Consider the following 18,278-nt stretch of genomic DNA (forward strand, 5'->3'; position numbering starts at 1 on the left):
GAAAATATTGTTATCTGACTGTCACACTGGACTCACGACTCAATACGCGTAAACTTACAGGTTGCAAATTATTTTCAGTTGTAACTCTCAAAGCATTGTTCCGTTGTCTTCCGACTCGGGACGTGCTGTTGGGAAGTCCCCGGGATCTGATTCCCGGTGCTCCATGGCCTCTGCTGTCTGGCCTGCCCCCTCTAAGGTCGCGCCACTGATACTCTTGTGTTCTCCACGTCGAGACTCGGCACCAGTTTTCCTTTGTTGTTTGTGGAGGGTACTGGGAGGTGCTTTTGCTCTGGTGATTCATGTCTCTTAGTTCTGGGGAAAAATTAAGATTATTTCTCTGATAATTTCATTCTCACCATTTTGTTTCCTTTTCTTCCCCCTAGAACTCCTGTTAGTCTTAATCTTTCTATCTTATCATCCACCTCCTTGTCTTTTTATTCTTTTAAAAAGATTTTCTCAACTTTACCTCTCAACCGTCTTACTAATTTTTTAAAAAAATATTTATTTTTATTTGGTTGCACCGGATCTTAGTTGCAGCTCGAGGGCTCCTTAGTTGCAGCACACATGTGGGATCTAGTTCCCTGACCAGGGACCAAACCCGGGCCCCCGGCACTGGGAGCACAGAGTCTTAACCACTGCGCCACTAGAGAAGTCCCCTAATTTGTGTGTGTGTGTTTTTAGATTTATTTATTTATTTAAGTTTTATTTTTGGCTGCGTCGGGTCTTAGTTGTGGCATGCGGGATCTTTCATTGTGGCGCGCGGGCTCTTCGTTGTGGTGTGTGGGTTTCTCTCTAGTTGTGGCATGTGGGTTTTTTCTTCTCTGGTTGTGGTGCACAGGCTGCAGGGTGCGTGGGCTCTGTAGCTTGTGGCATGTGGGCTCTAGTTGAGGCACGTGAGCTCAGTAGTTGTGGCGTGTAGGCTTAGTTGCCTCGCAGCATGTGGGATCTTAGTTCCCCGACCAGGGATCGAACCCGCGTCCCCTGCATTGGAAGGCAGATTCTTTACCACTGGACCACCAGGGAAGTACCCCCTAATTTGTTTTTAATTTTACTTATCACGTTTTTAAGATTTGTTTCTTTCTTTTGAATTGTTCCTTTTAAAATACTGTTCTGTTCTCTTCTTTTTTTGCTGCAGTGCACAGCATGCGGGATCTTCGTTCCTCGACCAGGAATCGAACCTGTGCCACCTGCAGTGGAAGCGTGGAGTCCTAACCACTGGACCACCAAGTAAGTCCCCTATTCTGTTCTCTTTTAGTGGACACTGTTCCTTCTTGATCTCCTTGAGGTTACTAACTACCATCTCGCTCACCTTTTCTACATTTCTTGCACTATCTCTGTTTCCTCTGAGTTTGTAAAAAGCTCCTTTTCTTTGGATTGACCTCGCATGCGCATCGAGAACCTCCTCAGCTGTCTGGTGGTGGCCTTCCATCCATGGACACGGGGTGGGGGCGTTCTGAGCCCAGGGGAGCCTTGCTGCCTCTGGAGCAGCTGAATGCAGTTGCCACTGAGGTTGGTCCTTATGGCAGGACTTTGTTGTTTCTCCGAGATGGTTCCTGTTCTCTGGTGAGGACCCTGCAGACCCGCCATCTCCAGTCATGGAGTATTCCCAGAACTTCGCACAGCAAATTGGTGGGCGTCTCACCTCCGGAGGCCCCTTGGCCCCTTGGTGGACTCCTGCCTCTGCCTACTTTGTCTTCACAGGTACCGTGGTTCTTAATTACAGGCCCCTCCTACCAACCTTACTGTTTTAACTGGACATTTCATCTAGTTAGGTTTACTGTGATTATGAACCTATTTGGGTGGTTTCTACCATCTTACTCTGATTAGCTTTTTTCAGATTTTTCTTTTCCTATTTATTTTTTAGTTGATATAGTAAGTTTTTGTTCATTTTAAATTATTGCATTTTTTTCTATTGGACTGGAAACATATACACCGTTTATATTTAGTAATTAAGGTTAAACTATACTATGCATATTTAAAGTCTAAAATTAAAGTGTGTTACAGCCCTTCCCAACAAAGGAGGATCTTAGAACCTGAAAGTCCCTTCTGCCCCCGTGCAGGGCCCAGTGGACGTCCTCACACACAGTGTGGGTTTACACTCACATTGATCTTCTTCTTTACTCCAACTCCATCTTGTATCGAAGGCTATCATTCTGAAATCATTTTCTTTCTTTTTGTAGTACAAACTTTAGGAGTCCTTTCAGTGAAAATTGCTTAATGAAGAACTGCCTCAGATTTTACTTATTTATAAGTGTCTGTTTTCACCTTATCTATAAAAAATAATTTTGCAGGGCGTGCAGTTCTAGATGGACAGGTGTTTTCTCTCAATGCACTGAAGACACGAATCCACTGTCTTCTGTCTCTTACTGTCACCTTGAGCAGTGTGATAGTGTGACTGTGATGGTGGTGATGGTGTGACTGTGACTGCTGGTGATGGTGTCTTTCTCTGGCTCCTCAAGGTCTTTGTCTTGCTGGTCTGTGTTCTCATTGTGTTGTGTCCAGGTGTGGATTTCTTTTTATTTATGCTGCTTCATATCATTATACTTCTTGCATCTGTGAATTTATGTTTTTCATTAAATACAGAGAAGCCTTGCTGGAACACTGTGAGTGGGGTGTAAAGTGCAGAGTCACAGCACTGTGATTGTGGCACAGGGGCCACCAGAAGTTGTGGAAGTCCATCCAAGCAGTCAGGCCCTCCATTCTCAGCTGTAGGTTGGCACGACTTGCTGGCAGTTGTCCACTCTGGCTTAAACATTGAAGATGATGATTCTGGGTCTTGAGAATGGCTGGAACTTCCAGGACATAGATAACAATTTCAACATTCTCTCCTTTAATTGATTGTTTCATTGGCCTGATTATGGGGAGACTGGTTGAGGTTAAATCTGGGGATGCAGACACTCATCTTCACCAGATGGGGTTGGCTGTTGTTTCTCTGCCTGGATGGCCTGTGGGAGAGGATCTGCATACTCACAGGGGTCAGTGTAGGGTCTTGCTGTATCTCCTCTCCTTCACTCTCTCCTCCTGGGATTCTTGTCACATCTACGTCAGACCTTATTCTCGTCTACAAATCTTTGAACATTTCCTTCATGTTTCCCATCTCCTCGTCCCTGTGGTATCCTGGGTCTCCGTGCATGTTTCTTCCACTACACTAATGCTTCCTTCAGCTGTGTCTAATCTGCTACTTAACCTACCAATTGAATTCTATTTCAGTGATTATAATTTTCATTTCTAAAAGTTCTACTTTATTTTTTTTAAATTAATTTATTTATTTTTTGGCTGTGTTGGGTCTTCGTTTCTGTGCGAGGGCTTTCTCTAGTTGCGGTGAGCGGGGGCCACTCTTCATCGCGGTGTGCGGGCCTCTCATTATTGTGGCCTCTCTTGTTGCAGAGCACAGGCTCCAGATGCGCAGGCTCAGTAGTTGTGGCTCATGGGCCCAGTTGCCCCGCAGCATGTGGGATCTTCCCAGACCAGGGCTCGAACCTGTGTCCCCCGCATTGGCAGGCAGATTCTCAACCTCTGCGCCACCAGGGAAGCCCCTAAAAGTTCTACTTTAAAAGCCTGCCTTTTGGGCTTCCCTGGTGGCGCAGTGGTTGAGAATCTGCCTGCTAATGCAGGGGACACGGGTTCGAGCCCTGGTCTGGGAAGATCCCACATGCCATGGAGCAGCTGGGCCCGTGAGCCACAATTGCTGAGCCTGCGCGTCTGGAGCCTGTGCCCCGCGACGGGAGGGGCCGCGATAGAGAGAGGCCCGCGCACCGCGATGAAGAGCGGTCCCCGCACCGCGATGAAGAGTGGCCCCCGCTTGCCGCAACTGGAGAAAGCCCTCGCACGAACCGAAGACCCGGCACAACCAAAAATAAATAAATAAATAAATAAATTAATTAAAAAAAAAAAAAAAAAAGCCTGCCTTTTCATGAGTGGTAGTCTCTTATTGCTTTCTTGTCACTGTGTCTGTCTTCTTTTTTATTCTTTTTTTTAAATGGAAGTATCGTTGATTTGCAATGCTGTGTTTGTTTCTGGTGTATAGCAAAGTAATTTACACTTTATATATATATACACACACACACACACACACACACACACACGTTTTTTCATATTCTTTCATTATAGTTTATTACAAGATATTGAATATAGTTCCCTGTGCTATACAGTAGGACCTTGTTGTTTATTTTATATAAGTGGTGTGTATATGTTAATCCCAAACTCCTAATTTATCTCCCTAACTTTGGTAACCATAAGTTTGTATTCTATGTCTGTGAGTCTATTTCTGTTTTGTAAATAAGTTCATTTGTATTTTTTATTTTTTAGATTCCATATGTAAGTGATATCATATGGTATTTGTCTTTCTCTTCCTGACTTACTTCACTTAGTATGATAATCTCTAGGTCCACCCATGTTGCTGCAAATGACAGTATTTCATTCTCTTTTATGGCTGAGTAATATTCCATTGTGTGTGTGCATGTGTGTATATATACATATATATATATATATATATATATATATATATATTCGGTTGGCCAAAAAGTTCATTCGGATGTTATGGACGAACCTGAATGAACTTTTTGGCCAACCTAATATCACATCATCTTTATCCATTCACCTGTTGATGGACATTTAGGTTGCTTCTATGTCTTAGCTATTGTGAATAGTGCTGTTATGAACATTGGGATGTATGTATCCTTTGGTATTAGTTTTCTCCAGATATATGCCCAGGAGTGGGATTTCTGGATCATCTGGTAACTCTATTTTTAGTTTTTAAAGGAACCTCCATACTGTGTTCCATAGTATGGAAGCCAATTTGTAGTCCCACCAACAGTGTAGGAGGGTTCCCTTTTCTCCACACCCTTTCCAGTATTTATTATTTGTAGACTTTTTGATGATGGTCATCCTGACCAGTGTGAGTTGTTACCTCATTGTAGTTTTGATTTGCATTTCTCTAATATAATTAGAGATGTTGAGCATCTTTTCATGTGCCTGTTGGCTATTTGTGTGTCTTTGCAGAAATGTCTGTTTAGGTCTTCTGCCCATTTTTTGATTGAGTTATTTTTTCTGTTATTGAGTTGGATGAGCTGTTTGTATATTTTGGAAATTAAGCCCTTGTCAGTCACAACATTTGCAAATATTTTCTCCCATTCCATAGGTTGTCTTTTTGTTTTGTTTATGGTTTCCTTTGCTGTGCTTTCAAGCTTTTACGTTTGATTAGGTCCCATTTGTTTATTTTTGCTTTTATTTCTTTTGCTTTGGGAGACTGACTTAAGAAAACGTTGCTATGATTTATGTCAGAATGTTTTGCCTGTTTTCTTCTAGAAGTTTTATGTTGTCGTGTCTTATATGTCTTTAAGCCATTTTGAGTTTATTTTTGTGTGTAGTGTGGGGGAGTGTTCTACCTTCATTGATTTACATGCAGCTGTCCCACTTTCCCAACACCACTTGCTGAAGAGACTGTCTTTTCTACATTGTATATTTCTGCCTCCTTTGTCGAAGATTAATTGACGGTAGGTGTGTGGGTTTATTCCTGGGCTCTCTATGCTGGTGATCTGTATGTCTGTTTTTGTGCCAACACCATGTTGTTTGATTACTGTAGCTTTTTAGTATTATCTGAAGTCTGGGAGGGTTATTCCTCTTGCTTTGTTCTTTTTCCTCAGGACTGCTTTGGCAATTCTGGTCTTTCATGGTTCCATATAAATTTTAGGATTACTTATTCTAGTTCTGCGAAAAAACGTCATGAGTAATTTGATAGGGATCGCATTAAATCTGTAGATTGCTTTGGGTAGTATGGCCATTTTAACAATATTAATTTTTCCAATCCCAAAGCATGTCTTTCCATTTTAAGTCACCTTCAGTTTCCTTTATCAATGTTTCATAGTTCTCAGCATATGTCTTTCACCTCCTTGGTCAGGTGTATTCCTAAGTTTTTTTTTTTTTGATGCCATCTTAAAAGGGATTTTTTTTTTTTTTTACTTTCCCTTTCCAATATGTCATTGTTGGTGTAAAGAAATGCAACAGGTTTCTGTATGTTGATATTGTATTCTGCTACCCTGCTGAATTTGTTTATCAGTTCTAGTAGTTTTTGTGTGGACTCTTTAGGGATTTCTATATACAGTTATCATGTCATCTGCACATAATGACAATTTTCTCTCTTCCCTTGTAATTTGGATACCTTTTATTTCTTTTTCTTGTCTGACTGCTGTGGCTAGGACTTCCAGTACTATCTGTTGAATAGAAATGGTGACAGTGGGCATCCTTGCCTTGTTCCAGATTTTAGTGGGAAGGTGTCTGATTTTTTTAAACACTTCATGCATAACTATTCTCTTGCCTGCATTATGTGGCAATTTCAGTATCTGCAGTTTTTGTGGTTTTGTATCTGTTCTTTGCTGATTTTGTTGACCCCCAGTCAATGAGACTCACCTTCCTGTGTACTTGATGATTTCTGTAAGCTCATTGCTTTGATCTCATGATCAGGGACACTACAGGGTCTAAGTAGGGAAAGTTTTCCTCCAAAAAGAGCTACCTGGGAGGCACAAACCTGGGTCTTGGCTTAGCATGGGAGTGCCAGGCTTACCTTTCCACCTTACCTTGGCCCAAGAGTCAGCAGCCCAATAGCTGTGGTGCCACTGAATGCACTCTGAGGGCAACTCTGCCCCTACAGGCTGCACAACCCTGTGGCCTAAGCTCACACCATAAAAGAAATAGGTGCCAACAAGAGCCCTAGAACTGAGCTACTATTTTGGAAGTCCCAGCCAGCTACAGGACCCAAATAATTCAGTCAGTAGTTAAAGTAGAGCAGACAGTTCCCACGAAGTGGCGCCAAACCACAGCTTGACTAGGACGGATTTGGGTGCTGCAGCTGGACCCCCAGGACTTGTGGCCAGGTGACTGCTCATATTTGTCTTAGTCATTGCAGTAAACTTTCAATAACATGACCTCACTCAGATTGTTACAGCAGAGTTTTATGATATGTACAGAGTATCATCCCCAACAAAGACACCTCTCCCTTCCTATCTGGCAAATAGCATTTGTAGGTATCTATAACACTACTGTACTGTGATATGAAATATCAGATCATGAGCAGTGAGCTTACCTAGACCACTGTTTTACATACCCTTTTTGTCTAATCTCCCAGCTACGAATTGGAAGGTCCTATGGGTGAGCACATTTCTTATGCTCTTCACATTCCCCTAGTGTGCCCTGACCTTTGCTTTGTACACAACATTTAATCCATCTGCTCAGGAATCCCCTCCCCTGGGTGTTCACCCCAGTTTTCCCCTTGCCCCAGTCTTGTTTACTGCTCTCCTGTGTCACTAGTTCCCTCTATATACTTCTGTTATTGGACTTTTACCTACAAAGTCCTTGAATGCAGCCATCACAGTGGCTTTGTTTCCCACAACAGTGGCATAAGAGCCTGGACAGCTAAGTGCTTAGGAAATGTCTGTTGGAAGTACAAACATCTTAAACTTGCTTTATCTTATACTACCTTCCTGAGCCTGAGAAGAGTTCTGTATACTCCGAAATGGCGTGAAAACAAGTGAATCAGTACCTCCTCCTTCCGGCCAAGCCTGTGGTCTTTCCTCTATGCCTGTCTTTCATAAACTCCCCTGCATAGTTCATGTACTTATTTTTTTGTGGAGTGCACATCCTGTATCCGGGGCTGTGCTAAAATAAGTCTAGCTACAGGGGCTCATACTTTGATAGAAAGACACAGACATAAGCATATAGCTTTGATACAGGGTAGAAAGTGATTCTTGACTTTTCAAAAGAGCTATGAAACTGAAAAAAACAAAAAACAAAAAAACCCCCAAAACCTACTGATACATGGATAAACCTCAAAAAACATTAAGCAAAGGGAAAAAGACATAAAAGAGTGTAAATTATATCACTATTTATATAACGTTCTAGAACAAGCAAAACTATAGTGACAGAAACGAGATCACTGGTTGCCTCTGAGGATAAAGGGCTGACTTGAAGGGGCATAAGGAGACTTTCTGGGGTGATGGAAATAGTCTACATCTTGAGAGTGTGGTGGTCGTAAAGGTCAAAGCACATTGTACTTGTTGAAACTCATAAAACGAAACACTTAAGATCTATGCGTTCCACTGTATGTAAATTATACTTCAGGAAAAACCCAGTGCTGTGAAAATGAAATAAATTAACTTCCGAGGCACACGTTGCCATCACGTCTCCTTCCCCAAGGCTCCTCTTTCCTTTCTGGTGCTCCTGGCCAGGCGGCGGTAGACAAACTGCAGGCCTCCACGGGCAGGCTTGGAGACCACCAAGACAGTTTTATCCTCTTCCTGTGGGGTGAAGTACACAAAGCTGGGGGCATGGGCAAAAAGTGAAGGGCGTTGTACCCACACTCCAATCTTATTTACTCAATTTTCCACTCCACGTTCACCCCCCAACAGGCTCACTCCGTGCCATGAACTCGCTGGTGCTGGATGAGATGAAAGCTCAGGCGGAAGGCCCTGCCACACCTGGCACAGTGGAAAGGCTTCTCCCCAGTGTGGATCCTCTGGTGCCGGAAGAAGCCCGACAGGGCCCTGAAGGCACGGCCGCACTCGCCACACTCGTAGGGCTTCTCCCCAGTGTGGATGCGCCGGTGCTCGCTGAGGAAGGAGCTGCGGCTGAAGGCGCGCCCACACTCCTGGCAGGCGTACGGCTTCTCCCCGGTGTGGACCCGCTGGTGCTGAATGAGGTTGGAGCTCTGGCTGAAGGCTTTCCCACACTCTTTGCATTCGTAAGGATTCTCTCCGTGGTGAATTCTCTGGTGCCGGACGACGTTTGAGCTGTGGATGAAGGTTTTCCCGCACTCGCTGCATTCATACAGCCGCTCACCAGTGTGAATTCTCTGGTGCTTAATGGCGTCTGACCTCTGACTGAAGGACCTCCCACACACAGCACATTCATAGGGCTTCTCTCCCGTGTGGATTCTCTGGTGTCTAATGAGGTTGAAGCTCTGGCTGAAGGCTTTCCCACACTCCTTACAAACGTAAGGCTTCTCCCCATTATGAATGCGCTGGTGCCTGACGACGTGGGAGCTGTGGATGAAGGCCTTCCCACAGTCGCTGCACTCGTACGGTTTCTCCCCAGAGTGAATGCTCTGGTGTTTCACCACATCCGAATAGCATTTGAAGCTCCTGTCGCAAGTGCTGCATCGGTAAGGCTGTCCTTTCCAGTGGCTTCTCCTGTTGGCCGTGGAGGCTGCATTCAGGGTGACCTCTGACCTAGACACACTGTCCTCATGGCCATTCTGCCCTCCAGTTTCCTCATAAACAACTGGTCCCCGAGGGGAATCTCTGGGCCTCTCTCCAGCTTCCTCATTCCCACAAGGGTCTGGAAACCGCAGTGCCTGGGGAGGCCCCCGTAACAGTCCTGGCACAGCCTGTCCACGGCGTCCCCCTTCTTCTAAGGTTACCTGCCGTGGCATCAGCCCTGGGCTCTGAGCCCCTTTCTCAGCCACCGAAGCAGTGTAGCAGGAAGCCAGGCCACCACTCGGTGCCTGTGCTAGAAAAGCTGGAAAACAGGGGCAGAGATGCACAACATAGAACTCTGCTAACGACACACAGATGGCACGGGAGAGCCACATGATGACAGTAAATGGTAAGACGCCAGTGGGCAGCAGACACCCATTATCCCGCCTGTCCTCCTCCTGCCCAGCTCTCCTCTCCGACTTCTAACACCTGTGGTCACAGGAATGGACAAGGGACTGGGGGAGAGCTAATCAGCAGGCTTCCCTGTGACTCCAGAAAAGGCCCAAGCCTCTAACCTCAGTCTGCCTGGTCTCACGAGTGGGGGGAGACAGACCCCCAGGCTCTGGTGACCCCCTGGTATGGCCTCATGGCCTGGAATGCAGAGAGAAGTGGTTGGCAGCAGAGCAAGCACGTGTGGCCACGTTTGAAAACACTTCCAGTGTCACAGTGGGGAGGGGGCGCTCCTGGCACCTAGTGGGGAAAAGCTAGGGAGGCTGCTCAACATCCTGGAATGCACAGGCTGCCCTCAACAGGCACCTCCAGCCCAAAGTGCCCAGAAGTCTTCCCGGAAGGCAGAACCTGGGCTGCCAGACGTCCTAACCAAGAAGCTCAGTCCCCTGGCACAGATGCTGGTCACCACTCTGACACCGGGACCCCACCCTCAGCCTCACCGCCCTTCAGGCCGTACATCTCATAGTATATGCTCAGGCCAGCAACCCAGACAGGGTGCTTTCTCTTTATTCCTTTTCTGAATGGACTGTTTTTAGTAACCTGTTTTGCTCCACACTCTGTGTATGGTGGCATTTGCTAAAATTTAGCCCCAAGTTGTGAGACTGAAGAGTGCTGTCTGGGCCGGATCTGGTCAGGATTAAGGTCAGACAGGGGAGGGAGACGGTGGTCTGGAAGTACTGGGCCCGAAGGGTGGCTGCATGGCTGCGCCTCTGGGTCATCCCCAACTCACCCCCCAAGGGATGATGTGCAGGGACACAGGGTGGCTGAACCACCCGACACGGGGGTTCTGTGACTTCCCAGGAGAGCAGGTACACGTGTGTTTGGGGGAGCCACGGTCATGTTCTCCCCAAGCTCCCAGTGCTGAACCAGAACCTTCGGGTAGAGTATGATGGGGAAAAGCTTGAAATGGCATGTGTCTTTGCCAAGGGAAGATGGCCTGGTTGTTAGCACAGGTCATGTGACAATTCAACAACAGCAACAACAGGCAACTGAATACGAGCCCTCCCCCAAACGTGGCCTGAACTCTTCAGAACAGAGGGGCCTGGAGCCCAAGAAAGAGGTGGCCAGTGGGTGGGAGGCCAGCCAGATTCTCATCCACCACACACTTCCTGGTCACCAACCCTGAGCCTAGGCCAGTTGACACTGCTGGGCCCTGGTGAGACAAAACCAAGAATTAATATTCTTGTTCCTCAAAGCTGGAGGCATAACCCTCCCAGACTTCAGACAATACTGCAAAGCTACAGTAATCAAAACAGCATGGTACCTACCTAGGGAGACAAAACACCTGTATGCAGAAAACTATAAGACACTGATGAAAGAAATTAAAAATGATACAAACAGATGGAGAGATATACCATATTCTTGGATTGGAAGAATCAATACTGTGAAAATGACTATACTACCCAAAGCAATCTACAGATTGAATGCAATCCCTATCAAATTACCAATGGCATTTTTTACAGAACTAGAACAAAAAATCTTAAAATTTGTATGGAGACACAAAAGACCCCAAATAGCCAAAGCAGTCTTGAGGGAAAAAAACAGAGCTGGAGGAATCAGACGATACTACAAAGCTGCAATAATCAAGACAATATGGTACTGGCACAGAAACAGAAATATAGATCAGGATAGAAAGCCCAGAGATAAACCCACGCACCTGTGGTCAACTAATCTATGACAAAGAAGGCAAGGACATACAATGGAGAAAAGACAGTCTCTTCAATAAGTTGTGCTGGGAAAACTGGACAGCTACATGTAAAAGAATGAAAGTAGAACACTCCCTAACACCATACACAAAAATAAACTCAAAATGGATTAGAGATCTAAATGTAAGACCAGACACTATAAGACTCTTAGAGGAAAACACAGGAAGAACACTCTTTGACATAAATCACAGCAAGATATTTTTTGATCCACCTCCTGGAGTAATGGAAATAAAAACAAAGATAAACAAATGGGACTTAATGAAACTTAAAAGTTTTTGCAAAGCAAAGGAAACTACAAACAAGATGAAAAGACAACTCTCAGAATGGGAGAAAATATTTGCAAATGAATCAACGGACAAAGGATTAATCTCCAAAATATATAAACAGCTCATGCAGCTCAATATTCAAAAAACAACCCAACCAAAAAATGGGCAGAAGACCTAAATAGACGTTTCTCCAAAGAAGAGATACAGATGGCCAAGAAGCACATGAAAAGCTGCTCAACATCGCTAATTATTAGAGAAATGCAAATCAAAACTACAATGAGGTATCACCTCTCACCAGTCTGAACGGCCATCATCAAAAAATCTACAAACAGTAAATGCTGGAGAGGGTGTGGAGAAAAGGGAATCCTTTTGCACTGTTGGTGGGAATGTAAATTGATACAGCCACTATGGAGAACAGTATGGACGGTCCTTAAAAAATTAAAAATAGAACTACCATATGACCCAGCAGTCCCACTACTGGGCATATACCCAGAGAAAACCATAATTCAAAAAGACACATGCACCCCAATGTTCATTGCAGCACTATTTACAATAGTCAGGTCATGGAAGCAACCTAAATGCCCATCGACAGACAAATGGATAAAGAAGATGTGGCACATATATACAATGGAATATTACTCAGCCATAAAAAGGAACGAAATTGGGTCATTTGTAGAGATGTGGATGGATCTAGAGACTGTCATACAGAGTGAAGTAAGTCAGAAAGAGAAAAACAAATATCGTATGTTAACGTGGAACCTAGAAACATGGTACAGATGAACTGGTTTGCAGGGCAGAAATAGAGACACAGATGTAGAGAACAAACGTATGGACCCAAGGGGGGAAAGCGGTGGGGGGTGGTGCGTGGAGGGTTGTGGGATGAATTGGGAGGTTGGGATTGACATATATACACTAAAATGTATAAAATGGATAACTAATAAGAACCTGCAGTATCAAAAAATAAATAAAATTAAAAAAAAAACCAAACCCCAGCATAGTATTTGCACAAAAACAGACATATGGATCAATGGAACAGAATAGACAGCCCAGAAATAAACACACACACCTATGGTCAATTAATCTTAGACAAAGGAGGCAAGAATATACAAGGGTGAAAAGACAGTCCCTTCAGCAAGTGGTGCTGGGAAAGCTGGAGAGCCACATATAAATCAATGAAGTTAGAACACTCCCTCACACTATACACAAAAATAAACTCAAAATGGCTCAAAGACTTAAACGTAAGACAGGACACCATAAAACTCCTAGACGAGAACATAGGCAAAACATTCTCTGACATAAATTGTAGCAATGTTTTCTTAGGTCAGTCTCCCAAAGCAAAAGAAATAAAAGCAAAAATAAACAAATGGGACCTAATCAAACTTAAAAGCTTTTGCACAGCAAAGGAAACCATAAACAAAAAGACAACCTATGGAATGGGAGAAAATATTCGCAAACATTGCGACTGACAAGGGCTTAATTTCCAAAATATACAAACAGCTTAACCAACTCAATTACAAAAAAAAACTCGATCAAAAAAATGGGCAGAAGACCTAAACAGACATTTTTCCAAAGACATACAGATGGCCAACAGGCACATGAAAAGATGCTCAACATTGCTAATTATTAGAGAAATGCAAATCAAAACTACAATGAGGTACCACCTCACACTGGTCAAAATGACCATAACCAAAAGGTCTGCAAATAATAACTGCTGGAGAGGGTGTGGAGAAAAGGGAACCCTCTTGCACTGTTGGTGGGAATGTAAATTGATGCAGCCACTATGGAGAACAGTATGGAAGTTCCTTAAAAAACTAAAAATAGAACTACCATATGACCCAGCAATCCCACTCCTGGGCATATATCCGGAAAAAACTCTATTTTGAAAGGATACATGCACCCCAATGTTCATAGCGGCACTATTCACAGTAGCCAAGACAGGAAGCAATCTACATGTCCATCAATAGATGACTGGATAAAGAAGATATGGTATGTATGTATATATATGTGTGTGTGTGTGTGTATATATATATATATATATATATAAAATGGAATACTATTCAGCCATAAAAAGAATGAAATAATGCCATTTGCAACAACATGCAGCAACAGATTATCTTATTAAGTGAAGTCAGTCAGACAAAAACAAATATATGATATCACTTATATGTGGAATCTAAAAAAATGATACAGGGGCTTCCCTGCTGGCACAGTGGTTAAGAATCCACCTGCCAAGGCAGGGGACACGGGTTCGAGCCCTGGTCCGGGAAGATCCCACATGCCGTGGAGCAACTAAGCCCGTGTGCCACAACTACTGAGCCTGTGCTCTAGAGCCCGCGAGCCACAACTATTGAAGCCCATGTGCCTGGAGCCTGTGCTCCAAAACAAAGAGAAGCCACTGCAATGAGAAGCCCGCGCACTGCAACGAAGAGTAGCCCCTGCTTGCCGCAACCAGAGCAAAGCCTGCGTGCAGCAACGAAGACCCAATGCAGCCAAAATAATTTTAAAAATAAAATTAAAAAAAAATTAAAAAATGATACAAATGAACTTATTTACAAAACAGAAACAGACTCACACAGAAAACAAACTTATGTTTACCAAAGGGGAAAGGGAGCGGAAGGAGGCATAGATTAGGAGTTTGGGACCAGCAGCTACACACTGCTATATATAAAACAGGTAAACAGCAAGGTCCTACTGTATAGCACATGGAACTATATTCATTACCTTGTAATAACCTATAATGGAAAAGAACACAAAAAAGAACATGTACATATAACTGAATCACTTTGCTGTACCCTTGAAAGTAACACAACATTGTAAATCAACTATAATTTAAAAAATAAAATTCTTGTTCTCAGAGGTCTCCAGGTGGGGGGACCAGAGAAAGGAGAGAGCAGGGTGTAGAGTGTGTCCAGGAGAGCAAAGGAGGGAGGGGCTGAGGGAGCAGAGCAGGCGCGGAGGTGGGGAGCTGTGATGGTTAGAAGCTGCCCAAGCCTAGTAACACCTCCAGGGTAGCAGCCAGGCAGATGGACTTGGGAGCCCCGATTCCTAAGCTGTCCCCACGTCCCTGATCCCAGGATGGCCCTCTGGGCCTGGCTGCCTCCCTCACCTGTGCATGTGTCCATCGGGGTAGCCCTCTCTGTGGCGTTCTGCGGACCCAGGCTGGGGCTCTGCTTGCTGCTTCCTGCAGAAACACCACTAGTGGGACACCTGCCTGGGAGAAAGAGAAAGAAGGGGGAGAAAATGACAGGGAGAGTGGAGGTGAGGTCAGAGTACCTTCAGAGAAGGGAGGGTCAGAGCCTGCCCAGAGGGCCCTGAAGGAGCCACCTCACTATAAATCAAGGTCTGAATAAGCAGACATCCCAGAAACTAGTGCTCCACGGGACACCCTCTGGGAACTGTCTAGGCCATGCTGGCTCCCCGACCCCTGCCCCCCCAGCAGATCAGGAGCAGAGACAGATGCGGCAGCACCTGTTACCTGCCCGCTGTGGTCTCAGCTCCACCAGGAACCAACCAGCACCTTTAGTCAGTCCTCGGATGTCTGGAAATATTTCTATGTATTTACATTTTTTCTTGATAATGATAAAAGATCTGAATGTAAATATATGAAACCAAAAAAGTAACGATCTGAGTGGCGCAATTTTGGATTGAGGAATGCTTTTGCTAAGCTTGCCACCAAAAGTAAAGTGTGACATTTAACTACACAAGGATATTTACTGTCAAAACAGAAAGGAAAATAAAAACAAAAAACAAAAAACGGGAGGGATATTTGCAACACAGATTCATATCCTCAATATCTAAAACCCACTATATATACATCAAAAAGCACGAAAAACTAGTAAAATTTATGAACAGGTAACCAGCAGAAGAAAATAAACAAGTAGCTGGGACCTCCCTGGTGATCCAGTGGTTAAGAAACCGCCTTCCAGTGCAGGGGGCACGGGTTCCATCCCTGATCGGGGAACTAAGATCCCACACGCCGCGGAGCAGCTAAGCCCGAGCGCCACAACTACCGAGCCACGCACTCTGGACCCCATGCGCCCGCAACTAGAAAAGCCCAGGTGCCACGACGAGGAGCTCGCGTACCTCAGCGCAAGTTCCCCCAAGCCACAACTGAGACCCGACGCAGCCTAAAATAAGTAAAATATTAAAAAAAAAAAAAAAAAAAGGGTTAAAAACAGTGGCCCCTTATGAGCATATAGACGATTAGGGGAAACTGGCACCTTCATACACCGCTGGAAGAAGAAAAAGTGCACTGGACGGCGGGTAATGCGATGATTTACAAAGGCCTTAAAAATCATACTGTGATTTCACTTCAGGGAACTGTCTGAGGCTGTCCCGGGGCCTTCACACTGGTCGTCACAATGGGCGGGGAAGGCTGTCCCCGGGGCCGTCACACGGCGGGGGTAGGGCCGCGCCCCGCTTCCGCTCTCCTCCCGGATGTGAGCCCTTTCGCAGGGAGAGCCCAGGACAGACAAGGGCCCCGTGCCCCGTAGGAACGGCCCGTCCTTGCGCCCATATTTCTGTTTCCCTCGCGGGCGCGGCCCAGCATCTGCCATCCCCTGCCCAGGCCCCGGTCCGCCGCCACTTACCCGGAGCCCCCGCCGCCCGCCGGAAGCGCCGCCTCCCTCTCCCGGGCGGCTCGGGCACTTCCGGTGACGTTCTAGGGCGCCGGAGGACCTGCACTCAGCTGCCCTGGAGGCCGCAGTGGGGCCGTGAGCTTGCCTTCGCGAGTTATGGGCGGATTCCCTAGCTTCGCGTGCAAGACCCTGGGTTGCTGTCCGGCCACCTTCACACCGACCGCTCCCGCCCCTGCAGGGCTTCACTCCCCGCACCTCTGGGACGCCTCCCGGGCCCCCGCCCTGGGCCGCGTGGCCTCCACCAGGTCCAGGCCTGAGGTCCGGGGAGTAAGCCTGGTTAGGTGACCTTGCTGACTGCGGAATGAGCGAATGCACGGACGGATGAAGTCAGCGCTCTTGGAGAAAGGGGGGAGCACCCCGGGGGAAGAAGCAGGCAGAACCGCAGGGACCGCTTCCCCATGGAGAAGATCCGCCGAGGGGAGGGCGCCCCGAGCCTGCCCGGCCTGGGCGCCAGAGCCTCACAGCGGCTGGTCCTCGGCAGGTGGATCCCCCTCCTAAGCCAGAGGCAGCGCAGAAATCCCCTTCCTCCCGCGCGTCCGGCCGCCGCGCCACATTCTCCGGGGTTCCCTCACCGCTGGTTTTCAATGACCACACACTTAAGGGCTTGAAGCATCATGCGTTTATGATCTCACGGCTTCCTTGGGTTGCACGAGTCCGGGCACAGCCTGGCCGGTCCTGAGTTGGGGTCTCTCCTAGGCTGCAGGCAAGGTGTTGGCCACGACTGGGGTCTCACGTGGCTGTGGGCAGGATTCAGTTCCCGAGGGCGGGAGTTCTTTGGGCTCCACACGTGACGTGGGGCTGCAGGCTTCCCACAGGAACGGCGGCCTTGGGGTCCTCTGCAGAGTGGGTGCTCTTGTGTTTAATCCCAGCTGAGAAACCTTCACAGCGTCTGCCTTAGACACGTGTCGTGGGGCCTAGGCGACGAATGTCTTGTCCCCAGCCCATCACTGAGTTGTCTCTCCGTGCTCTGGGCACTTTCCTGTAGATGAATCCTGTGGTCTCTCCTCAGCCACCTCATTCTAACCTGCTTCCAGAAACCCCACAGCCCAGAGAGCCCTTGAAATGACCCCCTGGACCCTGACAATGTCCCTCCGCAAGATTCTCCTTCTATGGAAGTCTGCTGCTCTGGCACCCACCCCGGGTTCTTAGCCCAGACAGAAGCACGGGTGGAGACTGGCACCCTCACAGCTGGCCTGGGCCTTCGATGGTGGCCCAGGGCTTGGATGGCAGCAGGCCTTACCTCCATCGGCTTTCACCCACCTGTCCAGTGTCACCTCTTCCTCCAGCTCCCCCCAACTGTGAAACCGGTCACCGCCACTCCCTGAACACACCAGGCTCGTTCCCGCCTCCCTCCAAGCTTTGCCCATTCCCTTCCCTTTCCGCATCACTGGACGCAGGTCGCACCTCTCCAGCTGGAATCCTGCAACCACGTGTCCTCTGGGCGTCACGTGGAGGGACATGGTGTCCACGGGCTCTTCACTGGCTAGTAATCATTTTGATCACACAGTTCTCTGGTTTTTTGACTGTGTGGGTACCATTTTCCGCCTTGCAACTAATAAACCATCTCGGGAGAAAAGAAAGGCTGAGGAACTGCTCCCCACTATAGATTCCTCAGGAGACACAGTGACCACAGGCAGGCTAGGATCCCAGAATGGATGCTGGGTTGGAGGGAAAATGCCGCGAGCACGATGAGAAGCCTCGCTTTGCTGAGCATTGTATCAATGTCCGATTACCTGGATTTGGTACCTGCACTGTGGTTTTGTAAGAGAATATCGTTGAGTATATAGGAAATACACACTAAAGGGTTATGGAACCAAGAGACATGATGGATGCAATCCATTCTAAAAAGATTCGGGGAAGAAAGAATTTGTATAGATATAAAAAATTAAAAGGTACATTTCTGCCATGGGGTGTGAACTAGTGTGATTTCTTTCTACTTTTCCCCACTTCCCAAATTTTCTACGCTATATT

The 18,278-nt window shown here is 46.5% G+C and overlaps 1 protein-coding gene across 1 annotated transcript; it reads right to left on the reverse strand.

The window, feature by feature from the left end:
- Positions 1-7,864: 7,864 nt before the first annotated feature.
- On the reverse strand, positions 7,865-17,767 carry ZNF696 (zinc finger protein 696). The gene is made up of 5 exons (XM_028169197.2): positions 17,548-17,767; positions 16,503-16,560; positions 16,260-16,330; positions 14,777-14,881; positions 7,865-9,510 (listed from the first exon to the last, which is right to left on the reverse strand). Exons 1-5 carry the CDS (start codon positions 17,765-17,767, stop codon positions 8,405-8,407), a joined length of 1,560 nt encoding a protein of 519 aa, XP_028024998.2. The 3' UTR covers positions 7,865-8,404.
- Positions 17,768-18,278: the final 511 nt, after the last annotated feature.

The sequence above is a fragment of the Balaenoptera acutorostrata genome, chromosome 17 (genome assembly GCF_949987535.1).
Source record: "Balaenoptera acutorostrata chromosome 17, mBalAcu1.1, whole genome shotgun sequence".
NCBI lineage: Eukaryota > Metazoa > Chordata > Mammalia > Artiodactyla > Balaenopteridae > Balaenoptera > Balaenoptera acutorostrata.

What these genes read in the sequence shown, in the direction of transcription:
- ZNF696 (XM_028169197.2), bottom strand. Translation starts at nt 17,767, where the DNA reads ATGTCCCTCCACGTGACGCCCAGAGGACACGTGGTTGCAGGATTCCAG. An exon ending in GCGGGCGGCGGGGGCTCCGG is followed by an intron (nt 14,882 to 16,259) that starts GTAAGTGGCGGC and finishes TCTTTCTCCCAG; the next exon opens with GCAGGTGTCCCACTAGTGGT. An exon ending in CCCGATGGACACATGCACAG is followed by an intron (nt 9,511 to 14,776) that starts GTGAGGGAGGCA and finishes CCTGTTTTCCAG; the next exon opens with CTTTTCTAGCACAGGCACCG.